The sequence below is a fragment of the Benincasa hispida genome, chromosome 4 (genome assembly GCF_027475165.1).
Source record: "Benincasa hispida cultivar pf3 chromosome 4, pf3_genome.v1.1, whole genome shotgun sequence".
NCBI classification, from domain to species: domain Eukaryota; kingdom Viridiplantae; phylum Streptophyta; class Magnoliopsida; order Cucurbitales; family Cucurbitaceae; genus Benincasa; species Benincasa hispida.
The window spans coordinates 31465118-31482665 of NC_143481.1; the positions used below are offsets into that span (position 1 = coordinate 31465118).

Below are 17548 nucleotides of genomic sequence, written 5' to 3' on the forward strand. Positions count from 1 at the left end.
TGGGAGACTTTCTTTCCTAAAAAAACTAAATTAAAAAATAAAAAAATTTGAGAGAGAAATGAAAATAAGGGTGGGAGGAAAACAAAATTCAAGATTAAATAATTGTCTAGGGATTTAAAAATTAGGGTCACCTACGATGTCAGTTTTAAACCGACATTATAGGTATGCCTACAATGTCAGTTTAAAGCAAACATTAAGGATCCATTTTTTTTTTTTTAAGAAAATGACATTGTACATCCGTTCTTAGGTTTTCCAACTGACGTCAAAGCCCAAATTTCTTGTGGTAAAAAACGGGTTTTTGGCTGATATTTAGATGTTGAAGAACACTTCTTCAACCAACTCCAAATTTCAGCCAAATTCCTCTTTTCCACTCAAGTGAATAAAACCAATTTCATTCAATAAGTTCATGCACATTCCTTGCATGAAGAGGTGACACCAATCAACCTTAATAGGAGGTAGATTTTGGGTGGAAGATGTGTGTTGAAAGTGGGAAAAACCCACTAAACACAATTTTCGAAATTTTAAATTAAAAGTCAACTTTCTTTAATTTGAATTTTAAGAAAAATTAAACTAAAATAAAAATTGAATTTTATATTTGAATTTTCATAAAATTCAAATTTCTAATTTTTAAATAAAATTAGTTCAAATAATTGCAATTAATTTAAATAATTAATTTTATATTTTAAATAAAAATAATTTAATATCCAATGTTAAATTATTTACACCACCAATTCCACAATTATGACTCCCTATTCATGAAATTAATATTTAAATCAAATTTAAATATTATCAAATTGTCCAATGTCGTTTAATTTGATAAATAAACGTGTAATTATATCGTATATAATTCCTGATTCTCTTGAATTGAATTTGAACATTTCAAATTTACTTATCACGCTATTATAAGATTAGTCCGTTTGTGAGTTAGTAAGGGGACTTAATGGACCTACAGATTATGGGCACTAATGATCCATTATTAATTGGCTAAACTCTATAAACGAAATTAATCAACATTTGTTAACTACTGAGTCACTCTACTAAAGCCCAGTAGTCGCACTCCTCTCACTATAGATATATTTTTGTCCACTCGATATAACCATAATCAGTAAGTCAATCCTTCACAGGTTATTCGTAATAATGGTTGGGTCAAAAGTTGTTTTACCACCGAGATTACATATTGTTCCTTAAGTTCCACTAATTCTCTAATGAACAATTGGTTTGTGATCCAATCACCAAACCGAGTCTCTCTTAGGCAAATAAGATGGTGGGACTCTTGTTCAAGACCTTGAGTCAGCACTTAAGAGAACAACCTCTCTACTATCCCTAAAAGCGGATAGGATATAATTCCGTCTTGCACTCTATGTCCCTAACAATTTAATCGGTCTTACCTCTGAAATGGGAAGCTTATTGAGTTGGTGTTGTTCAGCAACCCTCACCCATGCAAATATAAGGATAATCTCGAATAAACATTAGTTCATAGTTAGCCCAGGATTAAGGTTAAGTTACCTAGGTCATCATTTTGAAATAGTCAGTCTTAAACATTAAACAACGTAAGAATGACTTTATCTCTTGGTCTGATCTTATACAAACTTTTTGCATAAGATGCCCTACTCACATGTTTCCACATGAAAAATTCAGGATCACATTGTTTGTACAAAATACAAAGTGGGCCACATCCAATAGTGTTTTCAAAATAAGATATCCAGCCTTATTCATATACTTATAGACCGTTTTGATAATCTACTCAAACTTGATCCACTCTTATATCTCCACATAAAGTCCAAGTACTCATGTAATAGCCATGGATCTTAGTTTATTAGATTTAGTGCAATTATATATTCAATAACAGTTTTATTGAATAAAATCTCAATAACATATTTATTGCAAATAGAACATGTTTAATCATATAAACTGCGAGTTTCAGAACATACAACCCAACATAGAAGTCCCACTCCTATTAAGATAGGAATTGGAAGTGAGATGAATGGTATGATCTATGAATATTGATACTTATATTCCATAAAAAAAAAGTATATTTAATTCCTAATTAATTTTTTTGATTCACTAGCTCTTATCCCTTTTCAAAAGGATTTGTTAATAAAAAATTTAAATATCCAAAATTTAAATAAAATTTTCTTTTTCTATTCATAATTTTTTGCCAAATACTTCAAATATTTCAAGTCATGAAATTACAATTGTTCATCAAAATTTAAAGTAACCGATAATTTTCGTTTATTATGGGTAAGGACACTATTGCTATCATAATAACCCCTATTCGCACATTTTCAAATTTTGGTTCCAAATATTAAAATTAGAATAAAATAAATCTAATAATTTAAGATAGTATCAACCCAAATTTTTTCTAAATCTCGAGGTGTTACATAAAAATACAAAAATACCCCTTAAGAAGGTCAAACTTAGATCTAGGTGAAAGAAAATGATGAAAGAGGTCAAAAAGTGTGGAGGAAGGCAAGCACGTCGTGCTGCATCACCGTGCTAAAACCCGATAACGTTCTATAGTGCAGCGCCGCGATGCTCCTACTTTTTCTAGACACTATGTCGATTTTTCTATATTTTAAAGTTGTTTTGTTGTCATTTGAAGCAGAGTTTGACTTGGGATCGTTTAGGAAACTACATAGAGGTTCAATGGCTATTGTTTAGAGAGATTTTCAGAGCCAAACGGGGGGACTCAAGAGGGGAACGTTGATCTGCTGCCAACGACGGATTGTTATCAACTGATGATCTCTTCTTCCTTAGTTTTTTCATCTTTTCATATGAAGTATAGAATGTTTAGATTCATTAATTTGAATATTATGAGTGGTTGAATTGTTAGTAGTTCTAGGAGCTGATTAATTTCACGTTGTTCATGGATTGTGCTTTATTATTTTGTTCAATCTAATTTATTGTCTTTTTCTCATGTTTGTGCTTCCTCAATTAAATGTTTGATCAACATTTAATTATTTTATGATTTTTAAATTGTCTCGAGAGAGAGATTTCTAAATCGAAACTAGCATGATAAACTAACGTTGGATTATGCACGAGAGTCATAGGAAAACATTAAAGGCTAAATATGAAGAAACTTAGTATTATGTCTACTAGTTTCAATTGCATGAAAATAGAATAGGCTTTAAGACATTAGGAAGGGTTGGGCTCGCAAGAGGAAGCCTGATTATAAACTTCTAGGCCTAAGTTAAAAATTTATTTGGTTGAAAGAAAATATTTTGAATCCATAACAGTGCTAAATGAAATCAGTACCCTAGGACATTTTAGCTAAACGAGTTCCTAAATCAAACACTTGTTTGCTTTCTTAATTTTTATGTTTGGAAACCATCAAGTTTTGAATACCTAGATAAAATCAAGAAGATTTTCTGATACCTAGTTAAATTAAATAGATAATTTCTTGAGAACGATACTCGGTCTCTTGACCATTTTAAACTATACTAAATGCAACACATACACTTGCGTGTGTTAAATATAAGAAAATCTTAGATCATCTTGGTATTCGCAATGGCATCATTCATGAGCTGAAGGTGTTCAAAGTGAAGATATATAAGTGATGAAGATCAGATAATCAAACTCATCTTTCTCCTTTCTTATGAATACATGAATTCAATCTTTATGTATGGAAAGGAAACTTTAGGTTTTGCCGAGGCTACTAGTAAACTTTTGTTAGAGGAAAGGAGGATTTAGTATTGGTACCTAGCAAATGGAAGAAGAAATAGTTTTTTTCTTTTTTTTTTTCTTTTTTTTTTTTTTGGTAGAAAAAGGGCTATTAAGAAAGTGAACAATTTGGACATATGAAAATAGATTGTTCTGCAGGTTCGTCAAAGGGCTTTGAGTCGGATGTTAATATCATCTTCATCGTTACGGAGGATGGTAATCCATTCTTCTAAAGAAAGAAAATATTCATTCTTATGGTATGATTGTTTTACCATGATAAAGAATGTGATGTTAGCGGTTCCACAAATTTTCACACAAGCATTGGCTTGGCAATTATGCAAGGTATGTGGTGGAAGTTAAGTCGATGAACTTCCAAATGAGCCAAATAGGTGGATGTTGCACTATAAGTCTAGTAAGATTTATCTGGCATGCGACAAACAAGGAAAATCTTAGAATGTAGTATTACAAATGGTTTATTATGATGGAGTGAGTTATTACTCTTCGAATTGAGAATATGATTGTCGGTGAAGATAATTAATGTAGTAGAAGTTATGTATTCTTCACAAATCTTACCAAATTGGAATTTGTTGAGTTTTGGCAAAATATTAAAAGTGCAGTTGTTTTACCTCCTTAAATTATTGATTAAGAAACTTAATTAAACTAGATGCTCGATTAATTGGTCACAATAGTATTTCATACAAATCTAGCACTGCCATTAAAATTAGGGGAATGCTAAGATGGTTTAAGTAAATTACCAGTTGTCATTCTTAATCCAAACTAATTAATCAATGATGGTGAATTAGAATGCGAATTAACACACAAGCATGCTTCGATTGGTGTGACTCGGCAATTAGACTTGTAACGATTACAGATTACAAGCTAATCAAAGTAGATGTGCAAGGGTGATCAAGCTTAAACATGAATTCAAAGCATATAAGTTAAATTAGTTTAACAATCACAAGAATTCAATGAGAAGAAGTTCACAAGTTAAGCAATTCCCACAACCAAATATAGTTGAGTTTTATACTAAAATCCTAAGCTAGAAGGCTTATCTTAGCCACTTAATGTTTCATCCTTAAGCTTCAAGATAAGCAAAAGGAAATGTCAACTACCAAACCTAGAGAAATTATATATTGCAAAAAGGGAAAGGAATGGGAGAGAGGACTGAATTTGGAGATTTTTTGACCTAAAAGAGGAAAGAACATATTTATATCAAGTCGATAGCTGCCCAATGCTACTAATATCAAGATATTTGTCGGACCTTAAATCATTAATTTAGGCCTAGAGAAAAGAGAAAAGACAAATTTGTACATGCCAATTACTATTACATTTGCATTCATTTATTTGATTAACAAATTATTGGGTCTTACTAACGCTTTAGAAAAGGTTACTTAACCTTTCATAAGGGATGAAACTCAAAGTATTTATAAATTAATTTATATACAGCATTTGTAATTCAATCTTTTATTTATGTAATGAAATTAAAAGGTAATATATGAAAGTAAGAAGACAAGAAGACCCACATTTACAATATCAAAAAGAAATTTAATAAATGATTTATATGCATTTATTTTCCTTTCCATATTCGATTTTCGCCAACAGGCTGAAAAGAAGCATAGAAGCAAACACTGTAAAAGGAAAACACAAAGAGAGAGGACTTGACAAGGCAAAAGATTTTGTCTTCCTTCTTTCCTAAAAGACTGAGGTGAATGGCGAGACTGGACTGGAAAGAGGCTAAAATAAAAGCCTTTCAAAATTCTGTAGTTTTTTATCTCTAAAAGAAATTAATTGTAACAAAAGAAAAAAAGAACAGAAAAATAACAGAAGTGAAAGAAAAAAAAAAATGCTAGCATGGTTTGCGTGGGGCGCATGCAAGTGTGCCAGCGAAACGTACAAGTCTACGGACGTAGGTTCCCGGCTTGAAAGAAATCATATCATATCTCGATAAGCCTTTCCTCTTTCCTTTGGTTTGATCTCCTGATGGAATAAACACTGCTCCATTCACCAGCGCATCTCCTTCGGATCTCCATGACCATTTCTTCCATTCACTCTCCATAGCATATTCTCTCTTTGTTACCTACATTTCAATATTTCCCCGCTTTTAATTAACGAACAAATTTACTATGGCGTTTTTTTGGTTTTCTGCAATGAGTTTTGCATTAACCTCGGTGATACAATTAAATATAGTTGGATTGTAATAATTACCAGTTTGGCATTGGGGTTTGGAGGAGCAATGAAACGGTTGCCTTGGCTAACAATGGTAGGATGTTGGCTACCGCCAATCGCATACATAAGCCAATGGGTGTAGTGATTGTTAACAACATGGAAGAAACCCCACCTGCATCTTGGCATCCTTTGCACCAATCCCCTCCCGAAGTGGTTGAATGCAAGCGTTATTTGCATAATCGCGTCTTCTGCGTAGCTATCGCTCGCTCCGAACAACATCACCTGTTCATGCATCATACATGTATACATACATACATCTCTCCATTTACAAACAAAAAAGGGGTTACTTGTTGTTAGTTAATAAGTTACCTCGTTGTGGTGAGTGAAATGACAATTGGAGATGGTGATTGCAGTGGAACCCATAATAGCGTCAATGAGACCATCTTGACAATTGGACATGGAAATATGGTCGATCCAAACATGACTAGAGCCAAAGATGGAGATGCCATCCCCATCGCTTTGTGTTCTGAACCCGTAATGATCCACAGAATCTCTAATCATTCCACCTGATTTTGAGACGATGTCGTGGATGTGAAGGTTATGGATGATCACATTGTTAACGAATTGAATGGTGAGGCCAGCACCGTACGCAATGTGGACATTGGCGCCACGAGCGTCGATGGTCTTGTCACTTGAGATCATTAGCTCTTGAGATAGCCTGATGATCATGCTTCGCCCGAAGATGATCCAAAGTGGGCCTTTTTGGATCACGCCGTAGCGCAAGGTTCCAGGCTTAGGGTTAATCAAGTCATCGTCGGATGCGTCTGTCACGACGTAGATTGGTCCTCTCTTTCCACCGATGGTTTTGTGGCCAAACCCCAATGGACATTCCGCTAGCTTCTTTCGGTTCCTGGCCCAATTTCGATTGCATCTCCAACATCGGTCGATAGGGTTCGTCGCCAAGCATGGTCCCTTGTAATTCAGACTCCTTCTCGTACTGTTGCGACCGATCATTACCCTGCCAAAACAAACCACATAAGCATCTAACATGATATCAGAACCAAACACGACCTTCCATGTTTTAGAAAAACTCACCGGCTAACAGCGGCATTCAAGTTGTCGGTAACAATTTCAGGGTCCGGATTGTAGGCATCTTGAGCCACTTTTTGAGCTTCGGTGGCACGAGTCCGCCAGTATTCATCCTCATCGACATCGGCATTTGCTACCACAAAAAACAACAGCAAACACACAAACAAGGTTCTAAAGCCGACCATGATGTTGTTTTTTGTGTCTTCTTTTGGGGTTAGTTTTTGTTCTTTTACCTCTTTTTATCGACAAGAAATGGCTGGTGATTTAGAAGTAATATGAAAACCCAAAGCAAAAACCACCAGCAATAATAAAGAACAAGTTTTTGAGTAGGCGAAACGCAAATGGTTCCGCCTTGAGGGTGGTGAGGGAGGATTATTGAGTTTATATTCTCATACTTTGTTTCAAAGTCAATCGATTTTTAAGGTCTAAAATAGGAAAATGCCCATAAAAATATGGATTTCAACCACTTCCAACTTTCACCTAAACCGTTAAAGCTGATATTAACTAAATCCGTTGTTTTATTTACTACACATTAATTTTACTAATTTATTTTAGCCAAGTAAAATTACTCTTTTTAAACATGGGTCGTTGACAATTGTTTTTCCTTTTTGGTGGTGGTTGACAAATTCACTTGCCTCATGGAGTTCTTTTAGAGAAATTACCACTTCAATTATTCTCTTAAGAATATCTTGAGGATGCTAATATGTTAGGGTCTTTTTTTTTTTTTTGGTAATCATTCGAGTTTTTGGGATTTTGGTATTGTGTTGTTAAAAATTGAGCCTAATTTTATCTCAATTTCTTAAAATTATTTTCATCTTTCTCAAGTGAATGAGTTAAATTCTTGACCAAATTTTATCATTGTCTTTGTGATATCTTTTAGTTAGTATCTTTTGTTATCAGTAGATTCATTTTAGTTGATGTCAAATTCAAATTAGTTTTTCATTATGAATTGGAATCAGTTAGTTTTAAGTATTGTTTTGTTTTTCAATTAAATCTATCAATAATTGAGTTAAGATAATTTAATAACCGTGGAATCGTTATTAGGAAAGAAAGAAATATGTTGCATTTTAGTTAATTCAATTTTAATCTTTGAAAGACAAGATAAATAAACAAAATAACCTTAAGCATTGAGGCAATCCTCTCAGCTGGATAAATCTAAGGGAACAATACCATCTCTTATATAGGCTTTCACTTTATTCGATAGTTTTCTTATATTTAGTTTTTATTTAAAAGAAAAAAAAAAACGTTATCAACTTTTTCTTTGCAAAGATATTGAATTAAATACGTGGGGTGGGAAAATTGAATCTCTAATTTTGATGATACAAGCACTATGTCAGTTTAATAGTCATATCAATATAGAAATATCAAAATCTTGAATTAATTATTGACAATAATAACTTATCATAGTACATTCAATATAGTACACTAAATAGTGAAAGTTTATAATGATTAATAATGGTTTACTATTGATAGTAAAATATTATCATTAAAAACCTAATCATTACATTTTTTTTGGAAGTGTCATTGATACTTTTATCTTGATATAAGATACAATGATTGACAATAGTTGTCACGAATAAGTTATGACAATTTTTAAATCTTGAAATCCCAATTTTGTTGTGACTATGACCAGTATAGATAAAATGAAATTTTGAGAGTGGACAATTGTAGAATTCTTGAATGTATTCTCTGATTAGGATGACTGATGACTGTTAATTGGATTACTATTTTGAATGTATGGTTGTATGTCTTCTGAATTGCAGTATGATAAAAAAGGAGAATAAATGGGAAAAAAAATGAAAGAAAGTTTATAAGAGGATTATTCCTCCTTTCTATGGTGCTAGTAATCAAGAGCGGCTACAAACTCATAGTTGCCACTACATAAATTCGTTTTAAGGAAGTGAGTATGCTTAGGCACCTTAAAGAATGTGTTGCTCATAGTTAGATGTTTGCCATTATTGTAGACCCCTAAATTTGACTGAAATTTTATTTCAACATATTTATATGGTGTAATTTTGCGTCTTTTTTCACTATTTTAACATCCACCAAATTTTAAATAAAAACAAACAAAAAAAAGTTTCATTTACTTCTTTTTCTTTACATAAAAGATTTTTTTTAAAAAAAAAAAAAATCATTTTTGCATTTTAGGGAGAATAAAAATTTGGAGTGTAATTTTGATATTTTATAAAATAAAAATGAAAATTTTTCTTTTTAAATTTTTTTGTATTTTTAGAGAGAATAAAGTTCTTAAGTTTCATATTTGTAGGATAAAATAAAACATATATTTTTTTTATAGGGAGAACAAAGGTTTTAATGTTCAAATCTTCTCTGTATAGAAAAATTATATTTAATCAATTTTGGAATGATTTAATTATGATAAATATTTTTAAATCAATCAAATAATTTTCAATTATGTTCTTTTCTTTCTTCCTTCTAAATTTGATTTGATTTATTTTTCTTAATCAAGAAAGGTTTTAAAATTCTATAAATTGGAGGTTGATGAACACTGTGAAACCCAAATTTTCATTTTTCCTACTTAAGCAGGTAATTAAGGGAATTAACTAAGTGAAAGTTAAATCCTATAATGAAAGAGAAGGAAATTTCTAAGTGTTGAATAGATTTTTCTTGAGTAGTTTTGAGTTAAGCCTTAATTGGTGAAATTTGGCTAATTGTAAAGTCAAAAAGGACTCATGCGTTAAGTGTTAGGAGATATTAACGCATAAGATGAGTAGAAACGCAACCATGCATTTGAACGCATTTATAACCATACAAGGAAAATAAATTAATTCCTCTTCAAAGACAACTATCCTTGAAGATGATCTGGAAGTGAGATCATAAAATTTGAAACCCGAGAGCACTTAAATACGCAACGAAATAGCAACTAATAGTTCTTAAATCCAATTTTCTTTTATTAAGCCTGTAAGGCCTAGCCTCAGTTGTACAACCCCAGATGTGAAGATGCCTAATACTAGGCTTCTTTCCTGTCCACATCTTATAAAGGGTTTTAACTACAGCTTTACTAGTACCCTATTAAGGATATTGAAGGAATTCAGACATGAGGGTTTCCATGAGCAGCGGAAGGATCGTTCCAAATTTCAATCGTATATGAACAAACACAATTACAGTCACAAATGGAAACAACAGGCTATGCGCAAAACTGAAATTGCAGCATGCTTTTCTAAAGATCAAGATATAGAATTAACATACCTTTGAAGACTCATCTTCAACACCCTTGATCACGAACGCTCGATCAACCCACACGATGGCAACACTCGAACACTTGTACACCACGACCGCTACACTGCAGGATCATAGCGATCTCAAACACAACGAACATCTAGATCATGAACACGGTGAACGCAACGAACAACCTCCACAGAACCTCAACTATGTCGAGTTGAGTACAAGACCACTACAATGGCTACCTTGGTATTCTCGGTATGAGAATCTAGAAGTGTGGGCTTTGTGTGGACTTAGTTAGAGGAAGAGACCAGAGGAGAACAATCGTGTAAATGATTGAGCAAGTAGGAGATGACAGTGCCTATTGTATAGACGTGTCCAATCATTTAACAAAAGCTATGCGATCATTTAGCTAATCGGTCAGTTGAGTGTCTGTCATATAGAAACACTCCACGATCGTCTAGTCTCTCTGATGCTGTCGTTTGGTAAATCTAATTTACTTGACAGCTGGCGTGAGTAATATTTCGAGAATGAAAATCTCAATACAACCACTTCTAAATTTAGGAAAACATTTTTCCTTTTATCTCACTGTTACCATGAAACTACCAATAACCTCAGAGAAAAAAGATAATTATCCAATAATTAATATTATTATAAATATATATGATAACCAACTTACCATACTATATTTATAACCTATAGTTTTAATATTTCATCTCATGAAACATATAAACCATAGCTCTTTTTCTATTTCATGGTCCTTAATGTAAATCTCATTTACATTAATCCTTCACTTGACGTATCTCATATATCTTACCGATCATATCATATATAATCAAAATACCTCATGTCAATTTGAACATTTCAAATCAACACCAAGAACTGATTTTCAACTTGAATTCATTGAGCTACCAAGGGGACCTTATGGACCTGTAGCTCGAAGCTCCAATGGTACGTGAATAACTAACTAAACTCTTTAGTCATGGGATCCAACATCCATTAATTGTCAGGCACTCTACTAAAGACTGATAGCTGAACTCTTCTTACTATAGATACATTATATGTCTGTCTTAACCAATCAATGGTACGATAACCCTTCATAGATCGTTCGTAAGTATAGCTGGGCTAATAACCATTATGCCCCTTTAGTTACATCTAACTCCTTAAGTACCACTGACCCCTCTAATGAACATACGCCATAGTCCTACTATAAATGAGTCCTCTCTTCCAAAGAGAAGCTGTGGCCATTATGTTCAAGCCCCAGAATCAGCCCTTAAGGAAGTAATCTTTCTACTTACCCCTACTTCGGGGAAGGAGTGAATTTCATCTTGTGTAACTGAGTTCTTAGCTCCCAAATCAGATAAGTCCCCAAAAAGGTAGGCATGTTGAGTTGGCAACGTGGCCACTCTCACCCATACTAATCAAAGGACCACCCTTAAAGGCAGAAGTTCCCAAAACACTCAAGATTGAAGTCATGTCATCTATGGTCATTTAGGTGAGATGTAAGTCTCCAGTATCAATGGCGTTATACACAAAATCTAGTCATCTCGTGGTTCGGTTTTATATAAACTCTTTGTATAGAACACCACCGCTCGCATGTCTCCACATGAATGGTTAGGATCTACCATATGTAGTAGTTCACAACACTTATAAATCTCCGGCCGTATCCATAGTCTCACTAGGATCAGGTATCCCTCCTTAATCCTTATACTACAGACCTATTTAGGTTATCACTTAAGGCATGATCTACTTGTATATCACATATAAATGCTTAAGTTTACATACGATAACTATGAAGTTTTGTTTATTGGATATGAATAAATGGCAACATGAAATAACTATTATTTTATTCATAAAGACTCCGAGAGAATTAGGACATTAATCTCAACAGATATATGTTGCAGTCTTTAGTGCCTCACCCTAGAGGGATTCAGGTAGAGAAGAATGACTAATCATACTTCTTACCATATCCTTAAGTGTTTTATTTCGCCTTTCCACTACACTATTCATGCTGGGTTTTTCCGACACAGTGTATTGCGGGACGATTCCACATTTCTCTAGGTATTTGGCAAATGGCCCCGAACCTTGTTCACCTGATCCATCATATCTACCATAGTATTTACCACCACGGTCAAATTTGACAGCTTTAATTTTCTTTCCAAGTTGAAGTTCAACTTCGGCTTTGAAAGACTTGAAAACGTCCAGAGATTGAAACTTCTCATGAATTAAATATAGGTACTCATATCTTGAATAGTCATCTATGAACGTAATAAAATATTGTTGTCCATTCCAAGAAGTCGTAGGGGATGGACCACAAATGTTTGTATGTATTAGTTCTAAGACGTCTGAGCATCTGTTGACACCTAATTTTCTTATGTTTGTCTATTTTCCCTTAATACATTCCAAACAAACATTGAAGTTACCTAAATCAAGGGAATCAAGAGTTCCATCTAATAAAGTCTTTGAATTCTATATTTAGAGATGTGACCTAAATACTTGTGCCATAACATAGTTGAATTCTCATTTAATTTACACTTTCTACCACATGAATTAGGTAATAGGATCTTGTTAAATGAAGCAAAAGAATCAAGCATATATAGATTATCAATTAAAGAATTGGTGCCAATAAGTTTAGAATCTTGAAAAAGACTAACTTTATTATTTCCAAAAGAACAAGAAAAATCAAAGTTGTCTAGACTAGAAAGAGAAATTAAATTCTGTCTAAATGAGGTACAACAAAAGTCTCATTCAGATCCAAATAACATCCAGTTTTTAAAAGTAATCTAAAATTTCCAATAGCTTCCACTGGAACTACTTTGCCATCGCCCACATAGATGAATCTTTCAGCATCACGTAGCGATCGGCTCCACAGGCAACCCTACATTGATATACTTATGTAAGTAGTAGCATCAGAATCTACCCACCAAGTATTTGTAGGTACAGAAGCTAAATTAACTTTAGAACAAACAAAAGTAAGAAGTTTACCCTTCTTTACACGTCACTTGGCGTACTTGTAAAAATCTTTCTTGAAGTGACCTTTCATTTTGCAGAAAAATAAGGATTTTCAGTGGCTTGTTTCTTATTTTTATTCTGTTGAGATGTCCCTTCTGCAAGATCAATAAATTTCCATTTCTTCTTATCACGAGAGCCTATTGCCAAATGAACACTTTATGTCATTTCTCTCTTAATCATATCTTCTTATTGCACACATTGTGAGATAAGCTCATTAATACTCCATTTATCCTTCTGAGTATTATAGCTTATCTTAAACGGAGTGAATTGTGCATGAAGAGATATAAGTACCAGATGCATGAGTAAATTTTCATTTATCTTGATATCAAGTGTCGTTAATTTACCTACGAGATTGGACATTTCCATAATGTACTCCCTTACATTTCCATTGCCCTTACATCTCATAGAAGTTAAAAAAGTCAAAAGACTACTTGCTTTCCCTTTTTCATTTTTAGCAAGTATTTCTCAATTTGAGCAAGGAACTCAATGACATTTTCATTTTATGTGATAGAGCCCCCAAAAGACTCCAGAATGGAGTACCTAATGATCATCAGACACATGCGATTTGATCGTTCCCACTTCTCTATATTAGCCATATTTGACTATTCCTCAGGAGAAGTAAGTTTATCGGTCCTTAATGCAAAGTCCAAATCCATATACCTGAGAAGTATTTCTGGACTTTCCTTCCAAATCTTGAAGTTTGATCCATTCAACTTAGGGATTGAAATCAAATTTCCAGATATTTGAGTAAGACCAAATGAAACAATCAACACAAAACATATGCTCACAATTAAAATATAACAAAATAATTTCACATGTGTGGTGGGCCACTTTAACAAGATACCTATCACAACACTGATGTTCAGTCTTTAGGCAAAAAACACCAACTGTAAATGATACTCTCAACATAGTAACCAAAGTACTGACAATAAACTTTGTCAAAAAATTTTCTTTCTTTGGACCGACTATTTTTCACATAAGCAATCCTTATAATTGCCACATACTCATTACCACATGCATACCCACAATTTGGCCAAATAATTATCTTCCTTTGGGCCGATAATTATCCACATATATTTATTAATATGTACATCTTATATTTCATAATTAAACCAATCTAGATAATAGAGGCTACTTTGGTAACATATTATTTTTTACCAATTCAATCTAAAATATAAGACACAATAATATATTATATTATTGTACAAACATAAAGAAGGAAGAACACCAAATAATCTTTACCAATATTCATTTAATAATTGCATAAACATGATACAATTAAAGCTTCATAAACATGTGAATATCGTCAAATATCATTAATCAAATTTAAATTCACTACAAAATCAATCAAAATTAAATTTAGTTTACTACATTATCAATCAAATTTTTATTTAAGTTTAACAAAAAAAAAACAATCAAATTTAAATTTAAATTCACAAAAAAATCAATCAAATTTAAATTTGATTTTAATAAATTCATTGAATAAAATCCATTTAATCCTATTTATGGCTTCAAAAAATCCCCATCGTCGGCTAACGTTCGCAACAATTACGCCTAGGAAAAGGAAATTCAATTGCAGAAGCATCCATGACGCACAAACAATGACAGATAAATAGTCAGAAACATTTAATGACATACAAAATAGAACAAAGTAGCACCTATACAGAAACCTCTTGGTTCTGCATTCCGAATCCCAATTTTCACTTCTGTTTTGAGCCTTTTTTTTTGCAGAAAAAAAATTCATAAATGAAACGGACTTACATGACTCGATTTACAAATAATTTGCCCAAAAAAAGGGTTTGAACAATAATCATCTCGTCATTAAATTGTAAATCTATGATGCCAAAAACCCAAAAACAATCTATTATGCAAACCTCAAACTTTTCTTTACCAAATAATTGAATAATAAAGAATGGTAAATGATAAATAATCCGACAATCTAACATGAAATTCATGCTCTGGTACCACTTGATAGCATAAATATTTAAATCTATATTGAATAGATTTAACCCTAGGATCATTCATGCTAAATTGTCAAAAATAAATAACATACTAAATTCCATTGTGATCCATGATAACTTCAAGATGACGATAACTTTAAGATGACTATAGTCTTCCTCAACCAAAACTCCAAATGCTCTTAGTGGGATCTCTCTCTAGATGGGATTCAAGAAAGACTGAGTGTCTATTGTTTTTAGTATATTGGAGACCATAGGCTAAAGTCTTTTTATATACTAGTTCAATTAGGGTTCCTGTTAAACCCTAATTAACTAGGAATAGACTTCCACCCATTAAGTTCATAATCAATGAGGAATCTAGGGCCTTAATTAATTAGATTACAAAATATGACTCAATCTAATAAAATAAACCAATATGATAAATTATTAATCCACATACATAGCTCATACTTTAATTAAACATATTATTATTTAAATATATCTAACATTCCCTACGTATCAACGATAAAGTGTACATATATATTCTACATGGCACAAATACAATATATATACCAAGTTGCACACAAGAATTGAATTCAAAAGAAAGGAATTACAAAACGGTTATATAAATGACTAAAAATAAGTTGAAGATAGATGAGGAGTGTTCAACGACCTTCTCAAGTTTCTCTGATGTTAATTCTTGAAAATTGGGGACTATTCTCCCATCTGCAAAGTAGATAAAACAACAATTTGAACAAATATGTAAAAAACATAACATAATATTACCTTCTTTGAAAATTAATAGAAAAACTAGTTGACTGGATTATTTGTTTGAAAGAGTTGTAATTCGATTAAATACTATATTTTTAAACTATTATTTGACTATCATGGAAATAGGTAGGAGAATAATAGGAATTGATTATGACTTTCCTTAATACCATGTTTTGGGATTGATTGCAAGAAATTAATAATTGATTATGATGCATAAGAAAAGGTTGATCTTGAGAAAGACAACCCAAAAATTAGTTTCTAGGCTCATATAATTCGATAGCAATAAAAGTTAATAGACCAGTTGAATGAATTGATAAAATTGTTCATTGAACTGACACTAAAAAATTTGATCTCACACTTTGAGTACCATAAAGAGATAAAATTATCTTAATGAAACAACGTTAATTCTTTGAGTTCGGATTAATTGGTTTGATCATTGTTTTCTTATCCTTCTATAATATGCTCTAACAAAACAAAATATTTTATTGTATTTTGGCAATATATTTAGTTTCATTATTTTTGTTATTTCATTTGTGATAAATTAGTACATTATATTGCTTAATTAGGAAAATTGTTTTAGACGATAAAACTGCTGAAAATATTTTCAAATATAGCAAAATGTCATAGTCTATCAATGATAGACACTGATAGCAACTACTATCATTTATCTTTGACAGATGTCTATCTATGTCTATCACGGATCGAATAGTGACATTTTATTATATTTGTAAAGATTCTGTTTATTTTACTATACTTGGAAGTAACACTAATCAATATAATTATTTTTTAAAGAATTTTTTTTTTTTTTTTTTAAGAATAATTTTATAACGATGTATATTGGATGGATTTTTTTCATAAAATTTTTTTATTAAGAAAATATAAAACTTAAAAAAAAATATATATATATCCAAACTTATTTTGTTCTAAAAACCAAAAATTGAAACTAAAAGTTCAATCGCTGTTTGATAATTTATTTAGTTTCTGGACTCAAACTATATTAATTAATGCTTAATCAAATGGTAGAAGAGTTAGCAGGGTTTTCTTTGCGAAGATGCTAATAAACAAAGAAAAATATATAAATCATGTAGCATAGTGATATTCATATTCTTTTATGGATGATAAAGCTTCTAAATGTAAACATTGGATTTGTAATAAGAAAGAAAATAAGTTTAGTCAATTGTAGAATACTTTGGTCCGGCCTCAAATTTAGAGTTGGAGTTTACTCGGTATTTTAAAACGCAGCACTTTTATACTTAATTTTCTTTGGTTAATTATTATTGATAACACTTCTAGGCTAATAATTTATGCCATGTTTACTAATTCATAATGAAAATTGATATAATTGTAATGGGGTTCTATTGATAGATCAATTGTAATGAGTTACAATCGCACATGTAATTGGATTGTTTTTTATCATATCGGTTTAGAATTATGAATTTGTCACATTTACTATTACTGTTGCTATCACCATTATTACTAAGAATCAAACAGTAGCAATAAATGTGACAGATTCACACTTCTTACATTATAACAATAATTTTGAAATGCAATTAGATTGATCACCCTTCGTGCCTCAATTAGTTTGTTTTCTTCGATTACAGATTTAGAAATTTGCCCCACATTTGATTATGACTACAGAATACAAGTAAACAACAATAAACGAAATAAAATGGGGCCCGCTAGTTAGATTACCCTTGCTTTATAATGTCTCTATTGACGTAAACGTGGTCTTA

At 31.9% G+C, this 17548-nt stretch overlaps 1 protein-coding gene across 1 annotated transcript; it reads right to left on the minus strand.

Moving 5' to 3' along the window:
* Positions 1-5506: 5506 nt before the first annotated feature.
* Positions 5507-7153, minus strand: LOC120076531 (pectate lyase-like). The gene is made up of 4 exons (XM_039030387.2): positions 6922-7153; positions 6196-6844; positions 5866-6108; positions 5507-5737 (listed from the first exon to the last, which is right to left on the minus strand). Exons 1-4 carry the CDS (start codon positions 7098-7100, stop codon positions 5507-5509), a joined length of 1302 nt encoding a protein of 433 aa, XP_038886315.1. The 5' UTR covers positions 7101-7153.
* Positions 7154-17548: the final 10395 nt, after the last annotated feature.